General features: G+C 42.2%; 2 protein-coding genes across 20 annotated transcripts in view; both read left to right on the top strand.

Moving 5' to 3' along the window:
* The window catches only part of LOC149280652 (SH3 domain-binding protein 2-like), a 51558-nt gene extending 41930 nt beyond the window's left edge, over positions 1–9628 (top strand). For 3 of the 5 annotated variants that reach the window (XM_089500240.1, XM_089500241.1, XM_089500238.1), the window contains 6 exons: positions 881–1478; positions 2561–2669; positions 4531–4586; positions 5109–5190; positions 7453–7512; positions 7867–9628. In XM_089500240.1, the coding sequence (XP_089356366.1) occupies positions 881–1478; positions 2561–2669; positions 4531–4586; positions 5109–5190; positions 7453–7512; positions 7867–8004 (1043 nt within the window). In that variant the 3' untranslated portion in view covers positions 8005–9628. Of the gene's footprint in view, positions 1–880; positions 1479–2560; positions 2670–4530; positions 4587–5078; positions 5191–7452; positions 7513–7866 lie in introns of those variants that run through there. The other 2 variants (XM_089500239.1, XM_089500242.1) reach the window with 2 other exon arrangements.
* Positions 9629–19020: 9392 nt separating this feature from the next.
* LOC149280653 (alpha-adducin) overlaps positions 19021–26901 on the top strand; it is a 69091-nt gene continuing 61210 nt past the window's right edge. For 10 of the 15 annotated variants that reach the window (XM_089500243.1, XM_089500246.1, XM_089500248.1 and 7 more), the window contains exon 1: positions 19021–19163. The gene's annotated coding sequence lies outside the window, so the exon portion shown is untranslated. Of the gene's footprint in view, positions 19202–26901 lie in introns of all 15 variants that reach the window. The other 5 variants (XM_089500249.1, XM_089500247.1, XM_089500250.1 and 2 more) reach the window with 2 other exon arrangements.

A 26901-nucleotide genomic window follows, 5' to 3' on the forward strand; every position in this document is an offset into this window, starting at 1 on the left:
ATAAAAGAAAGTTACTTAAAATATGGCAACCTCAACTTTGTCATCTTGGCTTCCAAGGAGCCTTTATCTTGATTTGTTCTAGGACACATTTGTTTGTTTTTTGGGCTGTTCATGGTATTCTCAGCACTCTTCTCCAGTCCCACATTTCAAATGAATTGATGTTTTCCTATCCTCTTTCCTCTCTGTCCAGCTCTCACATCTGTACATGGTAATAAGGAATACAATGGCTCGTATGATTCTAACTGTAGTGCTCACTTGTATATCTTTACATTTTAGGATCTTTTCTAGTTCTTTCTTAATTGCATGAACATATAGAATATATCACTTTCTGCATCCTGAAGGCTATATCCATCTGCAGAATCCATCTAGGATGCTAAGTCAACAGTATCTCTTGAAAGAGTGATTCTTCTTAAATGGTTCATGAACATCCAAAAGGGTATGATGTATGTGTGAGACAGACATAGAGAGAAACTGGTTGTTGAGTTGGCCTCTTAGATTTTAAAAACTGCCTGTAACAATTGAGCATCATACTTGCTTACAGTCTGATCACTGAAATTACATATTGTACAGCTATTATTCAGGGATGCAGCCTAAAGTGTCTTGCATAAATACTAAATAGTTAACATCCTAAATGGGCATTTGAGTTGAATGGGTGAATTGATGAGTAATAAATGTGTATATGTGATCTCTTTCCTTACCCCAACTGGTCTGCTTTATATACTAAATGAGCTCCAGTGCCATCCATTTCTTAATTTTAGTGGTTTGGGTTTTTCCAGACACCCCTTTTTTCCATTTATTCCATCTATTCCTTTTTCTGTTGTCATACTGTCTGCAAGAGAGACTTTCATTTAATTCTTTATTTGTTTGTAATTTTTTTTAGCAGATGAAAACCTCTTTCCACCAAAATACCCACTCCCTCCAGTTCCTCAAATGGGAAGAGCTTCTTGTTTAGAGATGAAGGCACACTCATTTTCTGGCAAATCCAGTGTGGCTGTGCTGCCACCACTGCCACCACTGAAAAGCAGTTTGCCTGATATTAGACCTGATTTCGTTCTCAGTAGGAGAGGAGAATTTCCTTTTAACTACCAAGCACAGCATAATAAGAAAGCCTACTCAACATGTCCGCAAACAAGTGGCCGGGGACCACCAGTACCTCCAGTTTCTTCAGTTAAAAAGCACATCTCCTTCACAGAAACTTGTTCTGTATCAGCTGCTTGTCTGCCAAAAGCCCATGTGTTACCTATAGCCAAAGAATGTGGGAAGCTTAAAGGGTTAAAACTTTCTGCAGAAGCCCCACCTCCATTGCCAAGTAGCAAGCCCAAATTATCACAGTGGAGCTTGAATACAATGAATATAAAAGAACCAAGAAAACAAGATAAGCCTGGACTGCTGACATCAAAAGTGCTATCTAACTCTCAGGTGTCTAGGGACAAACCACCTGTGCCTGTGTCCAAACCAGAAAAGCCTTTCCCTTCACAGTAAGTTGGAATTTATTTTCACACAGGATACTGATGTTACTTCAGTTATGTGATAGCGATGATTTTGCCCTTTCTTCAGACCCATGGTCTTGGACTCAGTTGTCCGGAGCACCCTTGCAAATAACTTGCACTGTTACCTGCCTAAAATAATGTTTGCAGTCTGCCTATCATTACATATATGAATTTTAAAACCATTTCCTCTAATCTCAAACTTCAGCCTTATGTCAGTTGACCAGTATGATGAATAGAAATTAGAAGAAGGAAGTAGCCATCTTTAATTTTCATTTGATGAAGCACATTTGAAGGGATTTTAACAAAATTGTTTAATTGCCCTCTGCTATATGTAAACATTCATATTAAACAGTTTGATAACTCCTTAATGCTGTTTTACTTCAGTTACATTTAATCATTTTGCATGTAGTATTGCTTTTATCATAGGTAGGGAATGTAGTGCTCTTTGAATGTTCAGACTACCCCCACCCCACAAATTTTAGCCAACATGGCCTGCAAGGAATTGCAGAAGGCGTTATCTAAAACATTTGGAGAATACCAAGTTGCCTATCTTGGCTTAAATAAACTGTTATCATATATGTTGCCAGGAATACAAGAGCTCTAGGCAGTTCTCAATAGTTAGAAAACACATTGCTCTCTTTTACCAATCTTTACCTGCAATATGCAGCTACAAGAGATGTGTCACGTATATGTTGAATGTATTGGACTCATAGGCCTATTACAGACAGCCAAAATAAAGCTGCTTCGAATCACAGTGGAGGTATAGTGTTTCAATGATGCATGCGTCCTAAGAGTCTTGAAGCCACACCAAAGCCACGCTCCAGTCCTTAGGGCTGGAGCGTGGCTTTGGTGCAACTTCTGGACTCTTAGGACGCATGCATCATTGAAACACCATACCTCCACTGTGACTCGAAGCAGCTTTATTTTGGCTGTCTGTAACAGGCCATAGTTCATATGTATGAATTTTCAGTCTCAAACATCTGTCTAGGGCTCAGTTCATGTGCATCATGTACTATTTTATTGGTGTGAAACATCTTTTCTCATTTCAGTTTATGTTCTAACTTTCCTAGGAGATCATCTCCAGACGGACAAAGTTTCCGAAACTCTTCATTTGAAAAACCAGCCTTGCCTTCAAAATCAAAGTTATCTGGAGAAGATTCAGATGACGACTATGAAAAAGTAAGGCATATCTGCAAGCACATTGATTCATTTCTTGTGACTCCAGAAACTTGGATGTAGTTGGCCCTTAGAGCTGCTGGGTAAAATGTTAGATAGTCCTTAACTGTACTTACTGATATCATCACCATCACCATCACCATCATCATCATCATCATCATTTTTACTGGGTGAGAAATGAAATCCACTAAGAAAGGATGCTTAGGACTAAATGCTCTGGGTGGGGGATATGTAGCTGTATGGTCAAGAGAACAACAGCTCTTGCAAAAAAAATTCAAAGCTACATCTCTTTCTGCCTCTCTTGCGATCTGAAAAGACTTGTTTCTCTATTCAAATGGCTAGCCATGCTCATTCCCACAGTGAGGAGCAGAATAGCTCATGAAAGAGAACCAAATTTACACAGTAGCTGTGTTAAAAAAACTCAGGCCATGTTCCCACTATGATTTAAAGTGAATTGCTGATCAGATTATATGACTGTCATTCCCATTTGAAACCAGTTCCAGTCCTACTGTGATCAGTTTCAATTATGATGAAGTGAGGCAAACAAAAAAATCCGCTCTTTCCTGATCTAGTTTTTTCGCGGTTCTTTTGAAAAGAATCTATTCTAAAGCATGTTCAACAAGTTGGAATGACGGATCTGAATCACATCATTCTCGAGGGGAGGGACTAATGGCAGAGGGGTGTTTACCATTCCTCCTCACTTTTTGGTAGATCCACCATCACCACCCCTTCTCAGTGCTGCCTTTGTGTTTGTGGTGTGACCTATGGGCATGTGATTTTTTTTTAAGTGATAGGCGGTTCGATTCATTGATTTTGCAACTATGTGTAATCAGTGAGGGAAGTAGTTGCAAAACCAATGAATCGAATCTTCTCTCTCTCTCTCTCTCTCTCTCTCTCTCTCTCTCCCAAGCTGGGTTGCCACTTATGTCACTGATGACGCACAGATGATTGACATGCATTTTGAAGCAGCACAAACTAGTGGGGACAACAGTCATACCAAAAAAAGAAGCGATTACAAGGGGATAATGAAAAGATCTTTCTTTCTTTCTTTCTTTCTTTCTTTATTTATTTATTTATTTATTTATTTATTTATTTATGGTATTTATACCCTGCCCTTCAGCCCTAAAGGCTATCAGAGCGGCTTACAATTATTATTTTTAATTAGACTGTTCCCTGCCCTCAGGCTTTCCATCTAAATGATTGTATCTATGATTGAATCTAAAAGATATGTTTTCATAGTGGGAATGACGGACCCTTTGGAATCTATTTACCAACACAGAGCAAAGGCGAATCTCAAACTGGTTTAAATGGAAGTGGGAATGAGCCCTCACAGTTTTATTAGCCACAGCAGGGATGTAAAAACTTTTTCTACCAGAGTTTCCCAGTTTAGACTGGTTCACATCACAGTACAGAATTACCTGGGGATATGGCTAATCTGGTGTACCACGTTCTCCACAATCAGGCAGGCACTATAATCCAGGATAAATGGATTATAGTAAATAAGGTGGTTCCCTCTTTACTCACTATAATCCATTTACCCTGGATTATAGAGCCTGCCTGATTGTGGAAAATATGATACACCAGATTAGCCGTATCCCCAGGTAATGGGTAGTGGTTCCCTCTTTACTCTTTGAATTTATCCCTTTAAAAGCCCTAAGAAATCGTTTTAGGGGTAGTCCAGCTTGGGGCCCGTATCCCCGGGTGTAGTACAAGGCTCTTTCCAAATCTGCCATTGCTTCCTTGTGTGTGTCACTGTACTTCTTCATAGATGGGTGGCCACACTCATAATAATTAAATTGGTTTTGCATGGGACTGTTACACTGATATTAGCACTTTTGTGTGACAAGCTCTTTTTTTCATGCAGGTTGAGCTACCAAGTTCTGTTTTTGTCAATACCTCTGACTCCCTTGAAATTGAAAGGTAAATTTATTTCCATGCAAACATGTTGGAATACAGGCAGTTCCTAGAGTTACCAGCAAAAGTGAGTCTGAAAAATGGGGAAATGCCTGGAACAGCGACAAAGGGCTAAATCTGGGTACTCAGCTGATGTTGAACTATTATACTGAAAGAGTGCTGACAGCATGAAAGTAGTTTTTTGTGGAAATTTTGTGGCCATAGGCCCAGTGAGGGTTAAGATTGATTTGATTGTTGTGCCTGTACATTGACTTCTTACCACAAATATTTTGTTGTATCTTCAAACATCAGTCATTAATTTTTATTTGTTTTATTTATTTATTCAGTCATGTTTTTGGTAATATTTTTATCCTGCTCTTAAAATAAGTGGGATTACTGAAAAAAAGAAGTTGCCAGGTGTAGTCATAATGTCAGTATTTCAAATGTGGGCTTTGGTTTGGGTTTTTTGCTAATTCACAAAGATGGCGGCACAAAGGGATGGTCTCTTTTGCCCCAAAGTTGACCATTTGGTGTTTCACACAATTGTAGGCTGTTCAAATCTGAAAATCCCAGAGGACATCTGAAAAATGGATTATTCTGTATTAGGAATTCATCTACAAAAACTGGAAAGGTAATAAAACTGTTAGGGTAATAGAATATATTCTAAGAGAAATGTCAGATTCTGCAAACTTGGAAAAGATTATTGGATAAGAGATCTAATGTAGTGCAGCTTAATGTACATACGGTAATTATCCAAAGGTGTCTCCTCCTTAGACTGAGATGTTTAGTGCACACTAACGTACAATAGAGTTCCTTGTAGAGAAAGTGTAGGTTGCAGTAAATAAAATTTAAATTCTTCAGGCATGGCCAGTGAAAAGTTCTGTCTTCTTTTTTCCATCTTACTAATATTATACTATTGGTCAGGGTGAATTTATAGGAACCAGAACAGACTTTGCTTACAATTTTCAGATATCCGGCAGAGAATCATACTCTAGATATGATGAGAGAGACCATTTGCTTGAGCCCAGCTAAATATGCCTTAACTAAATGAGCTGACTAGATAGAAGTAGTCTGGCAATGCTAAGGGATTTGTTGTTGTTAACTGCTTTCATGTCGATCTCGACCCATAGTGACCCTATGGATGAAACATCTCCAGGCCCCTATCCTCCACTGCTCTGCTCAGCTCCTGCAAACTCATATTTGTGGTCTCTTTAATAAAATCTATCCATGTAGCAGGTGGCCTTCCTCTCTTTCTACTTCCCTCCACCTTTCCTAACATTATTGTCTTTTCCAACAATTCATGCCTTCTCATGATGTGTCCAAAGTATGACAGTCTAAGAGTCTTGTCATCTTGGCTTCTATGGATATTTCTGGTTCAATCTGCTCTAGGACCATTTGTTTGTCCTTTTGGCTGTCCATGGGATCCTCGCCACTCTTCTCCAGCACCATATCTCAAATGAGTTGATTTTCCTCCTATCTTCTTTCTTGACTGTCCTGCTCTCACATCCATACATGTTGATAGGGAATACAATGGCCTGTATGATTCTGACTTTTGTGCTGAGTTGTATGGTTTTGCATTTTAGGATCTTTTCTAGTTCTTTTATAGCTTCCCTCCCCGTTCTTAATCTTCTTCTGATTTCCTGGCTGCAGCCCCCATTCTGATCAATGTTTGATCCCAGATATGAGAACTCTTTTACTATCTCTTTTCTCATTGTTTAGTTTGAATGTGTGTAAGTTCTCTGTGGTCATTATTTTTATTTTCTTTATGTTCAACAGTAAGCCTGCCTTTGCACTTCCTTAGTGACGTTCTCTGCTAGTATTATGGTGTCATCAGCGTATCTCAGATTATTGATATTTCTTCCTCCTATTTTCACTCCTCCCTCTTCCATGTCCAAGCCTGCTTTCCTTGCAATATGTAGGGTGATAGGATGCAGCTTTGTCTGACTCCTTTGCCAATTGGGAACCATTCTGTTTCTCTGTTTTCTGTCCTGACAGTAACCTCTTGTCTTTACAGATTCCTCATTAGGACTATCAGACCTGCTGGCACTCCCATGTCTTTAAGGGCATTCCATAGCCTTTCATGATTTACACAAAGGCTTTGCTATAGTCTATAAAGCGCATGCTGATTTTCTTTTGTAACTTCCTGCTATGCTGCATTAGTCGCCGTATATTTGCAGTGTGATCCCTGGTGCCTCTTCCTTTCCTGAACCCTGCTTGGACTTCTGGGATTTCCCTCTCCATGTATGGTTGGAGCCTATGTTGCAGAATTTTGAGCATGATTTTGCTTGCATGGGAGATTAGTGCTATGTTTCTATAGTTGCTGCAGTATCTTGTATCTCCTTTTTCATTAATAGGGATGTATATTGATTGCTTCCAATCTTTTAACCATCATTTTGTTTTCCATATCTGTTGATGTATGTAGATTAGCACTAGAGTTGACTCTGTCAGTGTGCATTGCAACAGTTCTATTGGACTCCTGGAGTCTTGTTTTTTGCCATTTCCTTTTTTGCAGCTTCCACCTCAGTTTTTAGAACTTGGGGTTCATCTTCATATGGCTCTTCGTTTTATGTGTCCTTCATGTTGTCATCCCTTTTAGATAACTCATCTGGGTATTGCATCCATCGTCGTTTTATTCCTTCCTGGTCTTTATTGTCATAGAGAGTCCTGGCCTTGGCTTGAACTTTCCCCTGTTTTCTCGAATAGGTCTCTCATTCTTCCCCTTTTGTTGTTGTCTTCTAGTTCTCTACATTTGTCGTAGTAATTTTGTAGGGATTTGAAGTTTGATTTATAAATATGCAGGTACCTTTTTATTTTAAACATTTTCATTGTATTCACACTATACTAACCGGGAGGATGCTTGGTTAAAAAGTTGTTCTGATTTTCCCTTTTTAAGGTATTAGTTGTATGGGATGAATCCATGGAGAAAGTGAGAAACTACAGAATCTTTCAACAGGTGGGTAAAAGAGCTGCATATAAAGATTTACAGTAGTTGAATAAAACAATGTATAATAGTTTAATAAAACAATATGCAATCTACTTTTAAATCAGTCTTCCTTATTAGATTATATTGGTCTGATAGTTCAGATATAGAATGTTATATTTTTTTTAAATGGGGACAAACAATACTTCTGAACACAAACAAAGTGTGGGTTTGCTAACTTTCTGGAGTGTAGGTGGAATCAAATAATCAAATTTGATGCCCCATGTGTTGTGCCTCTGAGCTGCCTTCATTATTACTTGTTTTGTTATCATGAGATGTTCCTGAGTTAGCCAGTAACTTCAGATGTCTATTTTAATCTTGCTACAGGACTCCAAGTTTTACCTGGAGGCAGATGTTCTGTTTATGAGTCTTGGGAGTCTGGTTGAATACTACTCCAGCCATGTCTTGCCAGGCCACAACAATTTGATCTTAACATTTCCTTATGGTTATTCTGGACCAAGGTGACAGACCTTCATAATCTACTGTTAAATTAATCACAGTGACCAAGTATAGGTTTACAGGATGCAAATATTTATTTCCCCTGCAAATCAGGTATGATGATGATGTTGGACTGCAGCACCCATCCTCCTTCACAATTGACTCTTAGGTGATAAATTACAATCCACCATCATCCCATCTCCCAGTATAAACTAGCAAGGAATAACTACACTCCTTGCCCAGAATCCAGGCCTTGCCCAGAATCTAGGCCTATTTCAACTATATCTGATCTCTTGTCTGAATTTCTGGGTTACATATAATAAGGAGTACGACATTGTCAGAAGGACGCTGACACATTATTGGTGTAGTTAACTCTGCAATGTGAGTATTCAATAGACACCTTGCTTGAGCTGCTACAGTGTCTATAAACCTATGGATATTAAGTTATGGTGACTGACAGAACTCTTAAGAAAAACATTTCTAAAAGCAAAGTGCTAATGATCATATTACTGTTGTTTTCCTGACTTATTTTTTTGCATCAGCACTGATGTCTGAGATGTTATTGTATTAGTGTTTAATTAAGCTAGAGAGAAAAGGCACAAAATATATTTGTTTCCAGAATTTAAAAGTCAGTGGGCCATTTTTATTTTGTACCCTAAAAAAACAGCAGTCTTAGGTCCAAAACACACTGCAGAAATAATCCAGTTTGAGACTGTTTTAACTACAGTGTTACCTCGGGATACGAAATACCCAGGTTACGAAATTTTCGGGATACGAAAAAATCCCATAGGGAATTATTGTTCCGGGTTACGAATGTTTTTTCGGGTTACGAAAAAACTTTTGGTGCTTTTTTCGGCTTTTTCGCACGGAATCGCGGCTTTTCCCCATTAGCGCCTATGGCAATTCGGCTTACGAAGGCTTTTCGGGTTACGAAAGCGGCCGCGGAACGAATTACTTTCGTAACCCGAGGCACCACTGTACCTGGTTCTGTGCTGGCCAAATGGCTGTAATAAACTAGTTGTTGTTGTTGTTGTTATTATTATTATTATTATTACTACTACTACTACTACTACTACCTGGTTCAGTGATAGGGAATTCTGAGAACTGTGGTTTTGTGAGACATTTAGCCTTCTCTTGTCAGACAGCTCTGGTGCCACAATAAACTACGATTCCCTAGCACAGGGCAGTTAAAGCAGTCTCATACTGGATTAATTTTGCAGTGTATTTTTGACCTTAGTTTATTTATAGTGTATTTTCCCAACATATTACGTATTAAATGTATATGTGACTTGCCATTTTATACTATTTTGAAAGTATCTGCCCCTCTAGGTCATTTTCATTATGGTGTAAAACTGTTATGGTGAATGTGCACATACACGTGCACATATGCGCACACATCTCTCTCCATTTAATGGGGTACAAAACAGCCAAGTGCCAGTCTGATTGTGTAAAAGTCCAATTAGCTGAGACTGAATACTAGAAAAATCTGCTGTTAGGTTATGTGTATATGTGCATGCGTACACTTCTTTTTGTTATTGCTGCCAAATCCATAGGTTACATTTATTAACTGGATTATTAAAACTATAAACCCAAAGATTTAATAGGATAGTCACTTTGCTTTTAAACATAATAATTAATAGTAAAATAAGTTTTTATATCATGGATTTTTATATAATTACTGTAATGATAAACGGTGACTCTTGTAAAATAGGAATCTGAATGATTTGGTTTTATTAAAATATCTTTTGAATCTCACATTGCATAATAATTCAATTATAGTTTTGGAATTTGGCATGACCCGTGCATAAGTCAAGGGTAAAACTTTGGGGCTCAGCATAGGACTTCTTGGATCCATGGTGGCTTTTTGGCATTTCCCTGCTGTGGTGGACAGAAGTCACTTTTCTGCTGTGGTGGGAAAATGCTAAAGAGTCACAGTTGCTGCCATTTTTCCTTCCAGGCATTGTAAAAGGCCTCCGGAGAAGTAGAGGGGGTTGGTGCTTTTTAAAGGTTCTCCCAGGATGAACTATAGTGAGAGCTCCCTTCCTATAGTAAAGACCAGCCGCGTCTTTTCTTTGCTTGTCTTCTCTAGCTCCTCTTCACTGCTCCTCTGGCTACTCACATTTGTCTACATCCAGCTCACTTATCTCCTCCTCTTCCTCCTCTCCATTTTCTCTGAGGGTGGGCAATCAGGCAGCAAAGAACTGCTGGCAAGAAAAAGACAAGAAACTATCTGCTTCTCTAGCCATGGTTCCTCATCTTTTGCCTGCCTTCTCCAGCTGCCTTGCCGCCTGTCTGCCTGCTCTCCATTGTTTGAACTGGCCTGCTTGTCTCTTGCTTCTCAACTTCCCCTACTGTGTGCAGATAAGCAGACTGGCTGCAGACAACTGAGAATGGGCGAACAGGCAGCGAAGGCAAGCAAAATACAATGAAGCGTGGCTGCAGAGGTGGCTGGTTTCTCATCTTTTGCCTGCTTTGTCTGGCTGCTTTGCTTTCCAGCCTTTCTCTCTCCCTTGGTTGTTTGTGGTTGGTCTGCTTCTCTCCTCACAGAAAGTGGAGGGGAGGAGGCAAGTAGGCCAGCTGCAAACAACAGCGAGTGAGCAGACAGGCGGTAAAGCAGCCAGAGAAAGCAGGCTAAAGATGAAGAACCATGGCTAGTTTCCTGCCTTTTGCCCAGCCTCCCTCCCTCCAACCCGCTTATACCCTCACAGAAGGGAGAGAAGAGGAGGAGGACAAAAGGGGGCTGGCTGCAGACAACTGAAGGGAGGTGGGTGGTGAAGAATCCATCCAGGAAGAGCCAACCTTAAAAGAAACACCGACTTCCCCTCTCTCTACCATAGCAGTGACTCTTTGGGACTTCAGCCATGGTGTAGAAAGGTCAGGATTGTGGCAAGAGCTTAGTCTGTCTGGGGAGAGCTTACTGTAAAAGCAGTACTCACTCCCTTGGCTCTCACTGCTATGGCCTGGAAAGCCCAAACAGCCACCACTGCCATTTTATTCTAACAAAGTTACCATATTGACCCATGTGTAGGTTGACCCAGGTTTTTTGGGTCAATTTTTTGACATAATTTTTTTACTTATACATGAGTATGTATGGTAAAATATATTAATTTCATTGTATTATACTATATTATAGCTAGATTATTTACTCTATTTCTGTAATCCAGAACAATGTTTCGGTTATAAAGGACTGAGAACCAGCATGGTGTAATGTTCTGGTCATTGGACTAGGACACTGGGGAAGCAGGATTTGAATCCCAGCTCTGCCATGTAAACGCACTGGGTGATGTTGGGCAAGTCACACTCTCTTAGCTTTAGAGGATGGTAATGGCAAACCTCCCCTCTGAAGAAACTTGCCAAGAAAACCCTATGTTAGGTTTGCCTTAGGGTCGCCATAAGTCAAAAATGACTTGGAAGCACACAACAAAAGATATATTTAATTGTATGTCCATGTTCTTTAAAGAATACTGTACACATCACAAGTGTAGGTCTTAGAATTCAGAGATATAACCATGTTAGTCTGAAATATCAGTATGCAAAGGGATCTTGTAGCCCCTTTGAAACTAACTGTGAAAGAAGTAGCATAAACCTTTGTAGATTTGGTCTACCTCTTCAGATAGCATGACACTTCTATGGATGTTGCATCTATCAAGGAGACTTAAAATGCCGTACCTATCAAGGAAGACTTCAAATGAGGCATCTGCAATCTTTCAGTTCATTTTGTCTTTGTGTTTAAGTCTTCTACATCATACTTTAGTCTTTAAAAAAATTGCCCAGGTCACATTATACAATACTGTTACAGCTGGAAGACACTTCAAAAGCCAGCGCAGGGAATATATACTAGCACAGTATCCCATAAGGAGGGACTACCACATTCTGAAACAATCTCTTCTAGATGTGATTGTCAATCGTTTATAACCAAAACATCTGACAAAGATCTCTGACAAAGAAGGCTAAATGTCTCACAAAACTACAGTTCCCAAAATTCCTTAGTTAAGGACAGTTAAAGCGATCTCAAACTAGATTATTTTTGCAGTGTGTTTTGGACCTCAGTCTCTAGGTAGTGATCTGTACATGGTAATGGAACTACAGAGAGTTCCTCTGGGGGTTTCTCCCAGATCATCATCACTGCACCAAGCATAGAAAACAAGGTCCAGAATTCATCCAGCAGCATGATACTGCCAGAAACGACATGAGAAAGACATATGCTTGTTTTAGCAGATATAAAGTCCTGAACCTCAGCATGGATGTTGAGGTTTCCAAGCACCATAGGCAGAGAATACTCCAGCACCCTCCTGAGACCACTCTGGCTAAGAAGTAAGACTGTTGAGCAACAGGGTGGATGGTACACCAATAAAATCACAAATCTGCCCTGGCTGCTGACCTTCAAATACACATAGAATCATAGAGTTGGAAGAGACCACAAGGGCCATCCAGTCCAACCTCCAGTGGGGCCTTTTGCAGATTTAAGCATCTGCAAATGACAAACCCATATGATGGCATGTGCATGTGACCATGCCACCATTAGGGACAACGGGGGCTTATTTGAACTCCCGTTGTCTCTAATGGTGGTGCAACAGCATGCATGCACTGCCATTGGGGACAATGGGAGCTTGCCTGAAATCAAGTTGTCCCTAATGGCAGCACAGCAGTATGTACTTACCACCAACTAGGGACAACCTGACTTGAGGCCCCATGGATTTTGGTATCTGCAGGGGTAGGTAGGTGCAGAATGGATCCCCCGCAGATACCGAGGTCCCATTGCACTCAGATCCAAAAAACTGTAGCACAGGCCAGGAGGAAGGAAGCATGATAGACCTTTGCCTGGTGCTGCAGAGAGAACTCCTGTGGACAATACTGAGATTGATAATCCATCTGGGTTTCTATGATACACACTGATCAGCTCCCGAATGGCAACTGTTTTACCATTCACTAACCTAATACAGTGTGGTGTATTTTATTTATTTATTTAGGTATTTATATCCCGCCCTAATGGCTCTCAGGGCGGCTTACAATTATTGTTTTTAATCAGACAGTTCCCTGCCCTCAGGCTTACAATCTAAAAGACACGAAACAAAAGGAGAAGGGAATGGTGGAGGGAAAGGGGATGAGGTCCAGTGGTTCTTCTCTCCCTCTGAGGCCTGGACCAAGGCAGATGGATTGGAGGGAGGGCTCTTGGTGTAGTGGCTTCAGCTGTGGACTGTGGCTCTGGAAACCATGGTTGGATTCCCCATTCAGCCATGGAAACCTATTGGGTGATCTTGGGCAAATCACACATTCTCAGCCTTAGAAAACCTTATGTTCACTATTACTTGGAAATGACTTGAAGGCACATATCAACAACAATGAGTGCACAAGGATAACCTTGTGTATCATTTCATTTTTAGAACAATAAAGGGTTTCTGTGGAGGGTGAAGGTAAAAGTTATCAACTCCCCTCCCAAATCTTGTGAAAGAAAAAGGAACATTGGTCTTATCTGTGAGATGTTTCTTTTCAGCAGTGGAAGCAGAAACATGCTGTCATGGATTGCTCCTCCTCATCGCCGTGGTGGTAGGAAATAGACTTTAGACTTCTTCACACAGGGACCTATGTGCTTCCATCCCAAAAATGGTTAAAGTGCTGTCATCGCAGAAAAGCAAGCCCATTTGCTAATGATTATCACACACAAGAGCACAACAAGGGGTTTAAGGCACATTATTTAGGATCCAATGCGAATTTGGGTATCAAACAGAGGAGGATAAAACCCCCCCCCCCATTTTTAGCTTATAAATACCTTTTCTGCGCATGCTCCAAACTGTCAGTTCCATAAGTGCATACACACCCACATTCTTTGGGGAGGGAAGAGAAATAGGGAGGAAAAAACTCTTTGCCCTGGCCTAGAAGCTGTGTCAGAGGAAGGTAGGATGAGGCTTCCCTTTGCAAACTCCGTAAAACCACACACAGACACACACGCAAGAGAGAGAAAGAAGAGGGGGCTGAGTCCATAAACCTGCCTGACTCCAGCGAGGGCTGATACTCCCAGATGCCCTCCTTTCCAGGGCATGTCCTGCATTTCTCCCACCTCTACAGGAAGACTGCCAAAAGTCCTCTCCCTCTGCCTTCTCCCAGCAGCTGTTCCCTTAATTAGAGGCTGCAGGAGGAAGGAGAAACCAGCCCGGTGAGGGAAGTATGTGTGTATCCTTTTAAGAAGAAGGCTTTCTCCCTCTCCCTGGTAGAGCAAGGGACTGTAGGAAATCTGGGAACAGACGGCATCTGGAGGCATGGTTTTCAGATGGCTGCCTTTACAAGAAGAGAGTGAATTCACAAACAAAATGAAAATACAGTAGTTTTGCAAATTTGCTTATTTCCTGATTCACCTCACATTCTGTCTGGATTCTGTCCTGCTTGCATGCAGCGTCATGTGAAAAGCAGCAGTGAACTTGTCCCTAATGCCCAAGATGACCCTCCATTGGCACCAGTATAACCTTCCAGTTTTCTCCATGTGAAAAAGTCCTTTGAAGGAACCTTCACCAGGGGGAACAGCCCCAACAGTTAAAGCTGAGGAGAAGAGTTGCTAACCCAGTGATGATGAACCTTTTACAGACCAAGGCCCGTTACAGACCGCCCAAAAGGGGCAGTCTTGGGCCGCTGCCGGTTGCAGCGCGGGGAAGCCGCTGCAGCCAAACCGCGCGACTCCCCTGCGCTGTAAAAAAGGAGTGTGAAAATCGCGCTCCTTCCAGCAACCCGGAAGAGATGTCGCAAGTGCCAAAGCACGCACTCGCGACGTCTCTTCCGGGTTTAGACGTCCGGACGCTGTGCGTCCGTTACGTCAAGATGGCCGCGCCTGTCTGTATAGGGCGCCGCCATCTTGCCGTATGGAATACGCGCGAGGGGCAAGGCGCGTCCGGAAGCGCCGCCCCTTGTGCGTATTCCTGGCACAACGATGGCACCGCTTAGGCCCGTCTGTAAGGCGCCCAAGTGCCCAAACTGCAACCCAGACCCCATTTATTTATTGCAAAGTGCCACGTCCCTCTGGCTTTCTAATAAGAAACTGACAAACTCTGTGCTAGGGCTACAGCATGTGTGCCCACAGAGAGGGCTCTGAGTGCAATCTCTGGCACGTGTGCCATAGGTTCGCCATCACTGTGCTAACCCATTCTCAACAGAAACAAAGTAACATACAGAAAAATAAACCCCAACTACCAATATGGATAAAAGCTAAAGAAATGTTAATTCTCCTCCTCATCTCCAAGGGCAAATGTTTCCCTCAGTTCTCAGTGAGGAGGTTGTTTCTGCATCCACCACTGAAAAGAAACATCTCACAGGTAAGATCAATCTTCCTTTTTCCAATGGTTGAGGGGGAAACATTGTCTTGGGACATACCAAAGCTTCCTGACCAACAGGTGGGAGAACTGAGGAGCATTAATTAAATGGACACCACAGACTGTAGCATGCATTTTCTGAATGAGGCGTCCACATAGTACAATAACACCCAAAATCCACAGCTTTTGAAACTCCACTGATGACTTTGGACCGCAACAGGTCGGCATAAAGAGCCTTGGGGCAGAGTGGGGGCATGGCATCCGCACCCCAGCCACTGGGATGCCACCTGACCAGATGGCGGACGATGTCATGCGGCGTCTTCAGTGCAACGCTTACATGTGCTGCACCAAATAAGTGGGGAAAAGGCACCACAGTGGCGGCTAGGGCGCCCTTTACATGGCGTGAAAAGGCCAAATTGGGGGCGTGGCATGCGATTGCCATGGCTCTTATCCGGCAAGGAAAGGGGTGGCATCCTGCTTTCCCTTAGGGACTGTCTGGGCAGCCCCTTCATCAGGTAAAGTTGTTCAAAAACACAGGAGAGGGGGAAATGATGTTAGTCCCAAACCTGCATTTTGTCAAGATGTGGCTGTTCTCAGTTCAGGTGGTGATGGAGGAGACATCCATGCAGGCAGGGCCCTCCTCCTGGCCATGGAGGTACTCCAGGAAATAAAAGTTTACGTTCTGTCAGCAAGACAAATAGAGAAGCTCCTCTTGAGATCCAAGTTGCCTCCGTCCTTTGTAAAACTACAAGCTCCTTTGTTAGGCAAACCTGCAATGAATATCTCAAGAAGTTCTCCATGTTGTTGCATTAAGAAACATTTTTAGGTGCTGCTTTGGTAACGCATGCCAAGTATAGTTTAAATCTTTTAGAATTGTTGTTTACCTTTGCTGGATGTAGGCCTCAAATGATAAAGCCCCAGTCCACTGGCCCTCTCTAGGTTTCCCAAGATGTGGCTGAAATGCAGTATCTTACATCCAGAAAACATGTCCAGGGGGAGCCATGTTGTCATGTAGAATAACATATTAAAAGATTTCTAATCTGTAGTGGTGCACAAAAGTAGCCAGAGAAGCCTTTGTTGCAGCCCCATAGATGTCTACAATAAGGTGCATTTGTAGCTAAAGCTGAGGAGGTTGCATAGCTATATGTGGAATGAGCAACAAGCACACCTTGGTGGTGGTGCAACAGATATTTGTAGCATGTAGAGATACAGGACCTTGTCCATCTTGCCAGAGTGGGGGTACACACTTTTTTTGCCCTTTGTTGATGGCTGGAATGATACAAATAGTCGATCAGAGACACAAGAACATTAAATTTGAAATAGATTTGCAATGAGCAAGATCTCTACATATTGTGGTGTAGTGGTTTGCAGATGACAAAATAGGAGGAGGAGCTAATACCCCAGAGGAGAAGATCAAAATTCAAGAAGAAATGAATAGATTAGAAAGCTGGACCAAATGAATTTCAGGATGGAGAAATGTAAGGTATTTAGATTGGAAAAATGAAATGCACAGATATAAGGGCTTAAGGAGCCTATGTGTGAAAGAGATCGAGGAGTCCTAGTAGACCACAAGTTAAATCAGCAGTGTGATGCAGCAGCTAAAAAGGCCAATGCAATTCTAGGCTGCATCAATAGAAATATAGTGTCTAGATCAAAGGATGTAATAGTGCCACTCTATTCTGTTTTGGTCAGGCGTCACCTGTGGTGTCCAGTTCTGGGCACCACATTAAAAAAGGAAATTGAGAAACTAGAGCATGTCCAAAGGAGGATGACTAAAATGAGAAATGATTTAGAGAGATGGGTAGATAGCCTTGAGAGGAGACATTAAGGGGTGATATGATAGCCCTGTTTAAGTATTTAAAGGGGTGTCAAATTGAGGATGGAACAAGCTTGAACAATCCATGCAGCACTCTTCAGGAATCCTGAAGAGATTCCACCTCAACATTAGGAGGACCTTCCTGACAGTAAGGGCTGTTCGACAGTGGAACACACTCTTTCCTCGGAGTGTAATGGAGTCTCCTTCTTTGGAGGTCTTTAAACAGAGGCTGGATGGCCATCTGTCAATGGTGATGCTATGATTGAGAGTTCCTGCATGGCAGAATGGGGTTGGACTGGATGGCCCTTGTGGTCTCTTCCAACTCTATGATTCTAAGGAGGAGCCAGTGTGGTGTAATGAGGGAGTTGACCAGGCAGACCCAGCTCCATCAGGGCTAGCCTGGAAGAAGAGACTCCTCCCTCCATAACTGTCATCTTCTGGCCTGCGAAGGAGTTGACCAGGCAGGCCCAGCTCCACCAGGGCTAGCCTGAAGAAGAAGAGCCCTCCCTCCATAACTGCCATCCTGCGGCCTATGAGGGAGTTGACCAGGCAGGCCCAGCTCCACCAGGGCTAGCCTGAAGAAGAAGAGCCCTCCCTCCATAACTGCCATCCTGCAGCCTATGAGGGAGTTGACCAGGCAGGCCCAGCTCCACCAGGGCTAGCCTGAAGAAGAGCCCTCCCTCCATAACTGCCATCCTGCGGCCTATGAGGGAGTTGACCAGGCAGGCCCAGCTCCACCAGGGCTAGCCTGAAGAAGAAGAGCCCTCCCTCCATAACTGCCATCCTGCGGCCTATGAGGGAGTTGACCAGGCAGGCCCAGCTCCACCAGGGCTAGCCTGAAGAAGAAGAGCCCTCCCTCCATAACTGCCATCCTGCGGCCTATGAGGGAGTTGACCAGGCAGGCCCAGCTTCACCAGGGCTAGCCTGAAGAAGAAGAGCCATCCCTCCAGTCCATCTGCCTTGGTCCAGGACTCAGAGGGAGAGAAGAATGCTGGATCTGATCCCCTCCCCCCTCACCATTCCCTTCTTTTGTGTTGTGTCTTTTTAGATTGCAAGCCTGAGGGCAGGGAACTGTCTATTATCCCTTCTGTTGTAAGCCGCCTGGATTCCCAGTGATTGGCGGCATATAAATAAATCCTATTATAATAATAATTATTATTATTAGTGGTTTGAGCTCAGGGCTGTGGCTGGAGGCCAGGGTTCAAATCCCACCTGGCCATTGTAAACCCACTGAGGTGACCTTTGGGCAAGCCACACTCTCTCAGCTACTCGGGATGGCAATGGCAAAGCTCCCTCTGAAGAAACCTGCTAAGAAAACCCCATGATAGGTTGGTTTGCCTTAGGGTCGTCCTAAGTCGGAAATGCCTTGAAGGCACACAACAACAACAACAACACATGACAGGATGTCTCCCCTACACTGCTAGAGATGTTCCATGAAAGCATTTAGACGGTGGTCTTCAAACTGCTCTTTAAGGGATTTTGGACTTCAACTCCCAGAATCCCACACCATGGGCCAACATTGCTGAGGCTTCTGGGAGATGAAGTCCAAAAAAATCTCTTTAAAGGGCACAGTTTGGGAACTACTGAGAAAATGGGGGTGTTATCCACCAGGCCTCCCATTTCGGTTGGGCTTCAGAGTCAGGGTACTCTTGGAGGGGGGACAGAATAAAGCCGCGTCGGTGGCCACTTGGAACTCTCCCTTGAGGAGGGGGGAAAGGGGGAATGGAGGGGGCCCGGGGGCCCTTATGCGCATGCGCAGAGCCTCCGTTGAGGGCTGAGAGGGAGAAAGACAGAGCCGAAAAAGACTGGGCCTCGTGCGCGCGCGCGCGCCCGCGCTCCTGTGAGGGAGGAGTCTGGACGGAACTGAGGCAGCCAATGGGCGCCGCGCTTACTCTCGACGTCGTCCTCCTCCAATGAGCGCCCTGCTTATTGGCTTGCGGACGGGACCCCTTTGGAAGCCGCACCCTGCCTGCCGCGGTGGAGGAGAGGGAGAGGGAGCGATATAGGCGCTTCTGCCGCGGATCCGTCGGAGGCCTGTTTCCCCGCAGCTTGGACGTTTCTGCGCATCGAGGGTGAGGAGGGATGGCGGGGAAGGAAGGAGGCTTAAAAGGTATCCACACTGGAGAAATAACCCGGTTTGGCACCGCTCTAACTCTATCTGGCTCAAGGCTATGGAATTCTGGGAGTTGGAGTATGTTGTGGGTCCAGAGCGGAGCGGAGCTCCGCTCTGGACCCCACAACATACTCCAACTCCCAGAATTCCATAGCCTTGAGCCACGGCAGTTAAAAGCGGTGCCAAACCGGGTTATTTCAGCAGCCAGGGATCTGGCTTCGAGCAGAAACGAGTGGAAAGCACACAACAGCAACAAGAAGCAAGTGCCCTAAAGGCATCTAATGAGGGTCAACCCTGGTTAGTGCTTGGATGATGGCCACCAATGAATACTAGATGCTGTGAGTTGTGTTTCTGAAACTAAAACAAATGTCAGTACCTGCCCATAGAGAATCATTACAGAATACTTGCCCATAAAGGATCATTGGGAATATGTGCCCATAGGGAAGCATTGGGAATATGTGCCCATAGGGAAGCATTGGGAATATGTGCCCATAGGGAAGCATTGGGAATATGTGCCCATAGGGAAGCATTGGGAATATGGGCCCATAGGGAAGCATTGGGAATATGGGCCCATAGGGAAGCATTGGGAATATGGGCCCATAAGGAAGCATTGGGAATATGGGCCCATAAGGAAGCATTGGGAATATGGGCCCATAGGGAAGCATTGGGAATATGTGCCCATAGGGAAGCATTGGGAATATGTGCCCATAGGGAAGCATTGGGAATATGTGCCCATAGGGAAGCATTGGGGAATTTGTGCCCATAGGGAATCATTGGGGAATTTGTGCCCTTAGGGAATCATTGGGGAATTTGTGCCCATAGGGAATCATTGGGGAATTTGTGCCCATAGGGAATCATTGGGGAATTTGTGCCCTTAGGGAATCATTGGGGAATTTGTGCCCTTAGGGAATCATTGGGGAATTTGTGCCCATAGGGAATCATTGGGGAATTTGTGCCCATAGGGAATCATTGGGGAATTTGTGCCCATAGGGAATCATTGGGGAATTTGTGCCCATAGGGAATCATTGGGGAATTTGTGCCCTTAGGGAATCATTGGGGAATTTGTGCCCTTAGGGAATCATTGGGGAATTTGTGCCCTTAGGGAATCATTGGGGAATTTGTGCCCTTAGGGAATCATTGGGGAATTTGTGCCCTTAGGGAATCATTGGGAATATTTGCCCATAGAGAATTTTTGGGGATTACTTGCCCATAGAGAATCATTGTTCGAATATTCCCCTGTGTTTCTGTATGAACAAGTATGGGTTTTCTATTGGCAAGTATGATTTCCCTATGGGCAAGTACTGTCATTTGTTTTAGTACGTCGTATTTCGGAGAAAGGAAATGACAAAGCCATTTCTGAGTATTCCTTGCCGAAGAAAACCCTATGGAATTCATTGGGTAGCCACAAGTTGACAGGTGTCTGGAAGGCACATACAAACAGACACGCACATGCATGGGCACATATGCACAGAGAGTGGCCCAGGTTTCCCTGCCATTTGAGATGTTTGTTGCCTTTTCCCCACTCCATCTTACTTTCTTCTCCCACATCACTGCCTCCCTCCTCTTTGTTCTGCTCTTTGTCATACGTTAGGACAGTCGGCATACTTGACCCCTGAGGGATGGAAAACGGGCTTGGAGTAACATGTGGATCACAATTTGAATGCTAGTTGTGGAATTAAATGCTATTATGGGATCATAATGTTATTATGCTATTATGTTCTTTTATCAAAATCTACCTGTTCTGTGAAGCATCTTTGACCTGATAGCTGCTGAAATAGCTTAAATAATATATAACTGATTGGAAAATATGTTTTCCTGTTTACTTTTGTGGAGTTTCACTTCCAATGTGTAAATGATGGGTGATGTATGATTTATTAGCTTCTTGGGACAGAGACCTTGGAAGAAAGGCTATAGTTTCAAGTCAGGGGTCTCTCGATTTAAATAGTTATATAGGTACTATGGGAAGCTGTTGCCAACTCTTGTCTCAGAAAAGTGGGTGATGTGTGATTCATGGATTCAATGTGTTTTGTGGTTAGCTATCTAGATACCTCCCCACATCTGTAAAAATATTTGCATTAAAACTTGGAAAATTGCACTCCTGGAATTATGACACTCCTGTGCATCATTGTGCATAGTAATCATACACCTTGTTTAGTTGAAATAAAGGAGGTGCATTTTGTTGTTGTTGTTTTAATGAAGAAGGACGTTTCTGATTACTTCTGAAGTGGAGGAGGTGTGGAAAACTTGCTTCTGGTTCCTCTTAAATTGCCCATCCTGTTTCATCAATACCATTTTACATGGCCCAATTACTTATTCTATATAAAAAGGATGGAGAGCATATGGCTCTTCAGACCCTAACTCCCATCATCCATTACCATTGGTCTCCTGGCTTGAGTTGATCAAAGTTTTTGCCCAGCAACATCTGAAAGGCAACATCTTCCCTTTCCCTGTTGCATAAGTTAGCCTTATGGCTATGCTATATGATTAAATTGTTTGTTGCTGTTAACTGTAGATTGTATGCCACTGGCAGGTTTTATTTTTATCGATTTGAACATTTGTATGTACAGTGCTGTGTACATTTACAGCGCTATAAAAATAAACTATAATAATAATAATAATAATAATAACTGCCCTCAACTCAAGTTCGACTCATGCCGACCTTGTAGATGAGATATCTCCAAGATCCCCTGTCCTCAGCTGCTCTGCTTAAGTCCTGTAAGCTCAGGCCTGTGGTCTTGATCTTGTCTAGCCATCTGGTGTGGGGTATTCCTCTGTTTCTACTGCCCTCTATCTTCCCCAGCATTATTGTGTTTTCTAATAAATCATGCCTTCTGATATGACCAAAGTACGACAGTCTCAGTTTCGTATTCTTGGCTTCCAGAGAGAGTTCAGGCTTGATCTGTTCTAGAACCCATCTGTTGAGATCATGAGGTCAGTAACAGCTGCCAATTCAGCCTCACATACAATCTTTCAAATTGTGAGAAGCAACCAGTCCTATTTACATGTTGCAGAAGATGTGAATAAGGCCTCCTTTGTATATGTGTAAGCATACATGTGTTTAGATTTTAAAGGCAGTCATTGTGATATTTAGATTTTAGACAATGATACTGGCAAAACTTTTTTTTCTCATATATTTTTCTTGATTGTTATCCATTTCCCAGTTTCTTTTTGTTGTTGTCCCTCTCTTAGGGGGCAAATAGGTGCTTTGTCAAAGAGATTTAAACTGGGAAGGTAAGAAGAATAATTCCCTTTTACTGTGGTCTTGATCCAGATTGCCTTTCATTGCTGCTTTCATCTTTTAAAAAAGATCCAGAGGAGAATGTATTTATCTCCTTCATAATATCTTTAGCTCTCAGTGCCATTACTAAAAAAGCCACCAAAATGATGAATCATTGTACACAATCTGCAAAAATGCAGAGGTTTGTGTCCTTTGGGATGACCATGGCTAGGTCACTGGATTTTAAACTAGTCCAAACTACTCATTGCAAACCAGAACTAACTGATGATAAGAACCAGTATCTTGACATTTCAGAAAGATATTTCTTCTGACCAATTGCAGTGTCTGAGCAATTCTGTGTTGATAATCTAACCTGGAAGTTATAAGAACATGTTTAAGTACTAGTCTCAACGTATTGACTCTGAAAGTTACGTGCCAGAAGAAGCTAGTATAAAATATTCCCTTTCATAAATAATATCTCTATCCAGCAGAAATCAAGGGAAACCCCCCAAACTGCAAAACCTTGAGGTTTGGCCCTGGTCAAAATAACTATAGCCTGGACTGTGAAATCAGCATGACCAGTCACCATCAAGTTTTAGTCTTAATTGGGCTCAGCTGAAATTCTGCTTTAATTTGTATAACTACTTTTGAGAAACGGCCCTCGGGCTATTCAATAAACTGTACTTCTACTTCTGTCTTTAAATAAAAATATAACTACTTTTGAAGATAGGCTGGATTTCTACTGTTTTGTTTCTATGTTGGAAAAGTTAATAGAGAGCATCGTCTCCACAGTGTAATTGTACCCCAGATACGGGAATGAGAAAATAACTTAGAATAAGAGAGTTAGAAGTGACCCCAATGGCCATCTACTCAAATTCTATTTCAGTGCAGAAATTCACAGCTGAAACACTCCTGACAGTAGATCTTACTGTCAAGATGTTCTTCCTAATAATTAGTTGGAATCTTTTTTCTTGTAATTTGAATCCATAACTTCAGATCCTGCTCTCCAGAGTAACAGAAAATAAGCTCAGTACATTTGCTACATGATAGCTCTTCAGAAACTTGAAGATGGCAGTCATATTTATTATCAATTTAATTATTATTTATTTCCTTTCTCTGCCTTCTTTCTCCCAGAATGGGACTCAAAGTGGCTCACAAATAAAACCATTTAAAACTTTACAATAAAAATTTAAAATACAATTAAAATCAACTAGCTAAAAATAGTACAGTCAGCCCTTTTTATACACTGATTTTTTATACACGGATTCAAGCATCCACGGTTTGAAAATGTTCAAAAAAAGTATAAATTTCAAATATCTAACCTTGATTTTCCATTTTTTATAAGGGACAGCATTTTGCTATGTCATTATATTTAATGGGACTTGAGTATCCACGGATTTTGTTATATACGGGGGATCTTGGAACCAAACCCCAGCGTATAACAAGGGTCCACTGTATAAAATTACAAAACATATAAAAGTTAGAAATGTAACTGAAACACACACCCTGTATAAAAGCTTCCCTGACATGATTATACACTAAATGGTAGATTTGAATAAAAACAAATTTGCTTCCTTGAGAAAGGAAAGCAGAGAGGTGGCCAGCTTAACCTCCTATGGAAGAGCATTCCAGAAGGTGGGAATAACCACCAAGAAGACACACTCTCTCATGTCCTCGCCAACATTTATTACTGCTTGAATAACTTAGATAAATGTGGAATTGGTAGAAGACAAGAGACAATTATACTTGAAAAATTAGAAATATATCTTGTTGATCGTTCTACCTCTTGGAGTGGTTCATCCCCCCCGCCACCATAGCTTCTGGTGTTCTGTTATTCTTTTGTTGTTATTTATATCTACGCCCCACCCTCAATTTCTTTGCTGTATTATAATACTTAGTGATTACTGTTTATGTTGACTTAGCCCTTTATCATATGAGGCCAGAAAAGCAGAATTTAAGCAGGATAAAATCATCTTTGGCCAGTACATGATGTTGTGTTTGTTGTGCTGCTGCTTTGCATTCAATTCATTACTGTAATTCACCTTTTCATTGATAGGAAAAACCCGTCAATAGGCTCTCAATCTCACTGCTGTTCCATTACTGTCTTTTTACCTTTCTTTTCTGCCCAGCCAGGCAGGCTGGTCTGTGCGTGTCTGATGCCAGGATGAGGTTGCTGGATTGCTTTTCCCCCCATGGTCTCCCCCCCCCTCCCCCAGTAGCTCATGCTTCTTAGAAAATTGTATTGATTGAGAGCCATTGCTCCAGGTTGGGTGGCTGTGCAGATAGCAGATTCAGGAGAGGGAAGGAGCAACAGATTCCCAAAGGCAGCTGCCGTGTCCACATTCACACAGCATTCGGTTTCAGGAGATGGTTGGCCCAGTGAGGATTCCTCATACCCCCTCCTCCTAGATATTTAGCAGTGCGGAAAACAGACCACACAACCGTGGATTGCCAAATTAGCACCAGAGTGCTATTGTGGGGAAAAGTGTGAAAAGAAATGATGCCTAGCCGATATGTTTCCATTCTTAAACTAGCTTGATAGTGGCAGGACAGCAAGCTAGTGTGATAAGGTTCTTGGTATTAAGGGAGCCAATAACTGCATTTACTAAACTGGGTTGTGCTGAAATTTCCTGACGTCAGCTAATCTATGAAGGGTGATTTTTGGACTGCTAATGTTGTGTATATTCCAGGAAAATAGCATTAATGTTTTCATTCCCATTATTTAGAAGGCTGATAGCAATGTTTTCTCTCTTTTCATTTGAGATATTATCTGCTTGGCTGCCGGCTGAATTGCAAACTTGGATTTGTGGATCACTTGGCAGCAGAATAGATAAAGGATTCAACCCCTTTTCCTCCCTCGATAGACATAGCCCCTAGCTTTCCAAACAATGTTAAAGCATAACTTGTGGTTGAATCAGATAAAAATAAACAGTTACAATCCTTTTGGTTTTGAAACTTTACCAATAAATAAATAAAATTTTGCAGACAACCTAAATTTGAAGTTGTAATAACTACCTTCTTGTCAATATTCCCTCTTTCCTATTTTTCAAATTGTGACTTCAGTGATCAGTTTCAGATTTTGCCACTATACTACAGCACGTAGTTCCATGGCTTTATCTAATATGTCTATTTTGTTGAGTTTGAACTTTTTTTCTTTGTTAGGTTCTTAAATATATTATTTCTCTTGGCCTTCATTCAGGACATTGCTGTATATATGTGTGTGTGTGTGTGTGTGTGTGTGTGTGTGTGTGTATAATTTTATTTCTCTTAATGTACAAACCATACATAAAACACACAATCCAAATAAAAAGGATAACATGTAACTACAACGCTACAAAACAAGCAGTGTAAATGCCTTCTTGAATATTGGTTTCAAAAGAAGAAAATCCAAATGACTAACATACGCAGGGCATCACTTTTGACAGGAATTTGAAAAGACAGTTTCTTCTTAAAGAAAATGATCATATTAAATGCTACTGAAGTAAAATGTGTGATTTCGCCTTGATGCAAAATAAACGAATAAATGATGTAAGCCTTTAGATTTGCCAGTTAACAGTTTGAACTGGTGTAAAGGCTTTACTGATCTCGATATCTGCTGCACAGATGCAGAGGCTGAACTAGATGAATCACTGTGATCTTTAAATATGTATTGTTCTATTTGTTATAAATGATATATGTACATACGTATTGATAATGAATAACTGTAGCATAGTTTTCCCAAATGATGAGGAAGGTTTCCCTATAACATTGGCAATCCTGTAAAAATATTCTTTAATTATTATTTGAAATGTCACAACTTCTGTTTCTTCCTGATTCCTGGAACATTAACTGGGTACTCTACAAAATACTAAAAGGTCATAGAATCATAGAAACTTATAGTTGGAAGGACTATCTACTCCAGTTCCCTGCCATGCAGGAATATACAACTACAGTGCTCCTGAAAAACGCCCAGGATGCCCAGTCAGTCTGAATTCAAATTGCCTGAGCTTTTGGCTAGCCACACATCAATTTTAAGTGCGCTCTTTTCAAGCCATTGTTTTGTTGTTGTTATTTTGGCAGAAGCCATCAATTAGAAGGCAACTTCAGTTAAACAGTAATGTGGGCCATAGAAATAGCTATGTCCATAATTTAACTGATGAGACTTGGAAGTTTCTGCTGGAAAAAAAACAAATACTGCAGCAGATATGCTGACATGTACTGGCAAACTTCAGTTCAGAACACACGCCTCAGCAAAGTCAGAAAACTTTATTCAGAGAACAAAGAGCCTCGATAGACCAATGATAAAGGCCAGCATGGGGATGGAGTGGGGGCATAGCGTCCACACACATGGCAGGTGGCATCACCTGGTGTTGCGTCCAGATGATGCAGTGCCAAAGGAGCGCTGAAAAGCAACGGAGCCAGCGGCTATTACACCCTTCCTGTGGCGCCAAAAGCTTTTTGTGGCTCCTTTTGTGCCATGGAAAGGCCAGATCGGGGCCGC

Source organism: Sceloporus occidentalis, unplaced genomic scaffold (genome assembly GCF_023333645.1).
Source record: "Sceloporus occidentalis isolate IW3139 unplaced genomic scaffold, rSceOcc1.0.p SCAF_150, whole genome shotgun sequence".
Lineage (NCBI taxonomy): Eukaryota > Metazoa > Chordata > Lepidosauria > Squamata > Phrynosomatidae > Sceloporus > Sceloporus occidentalis.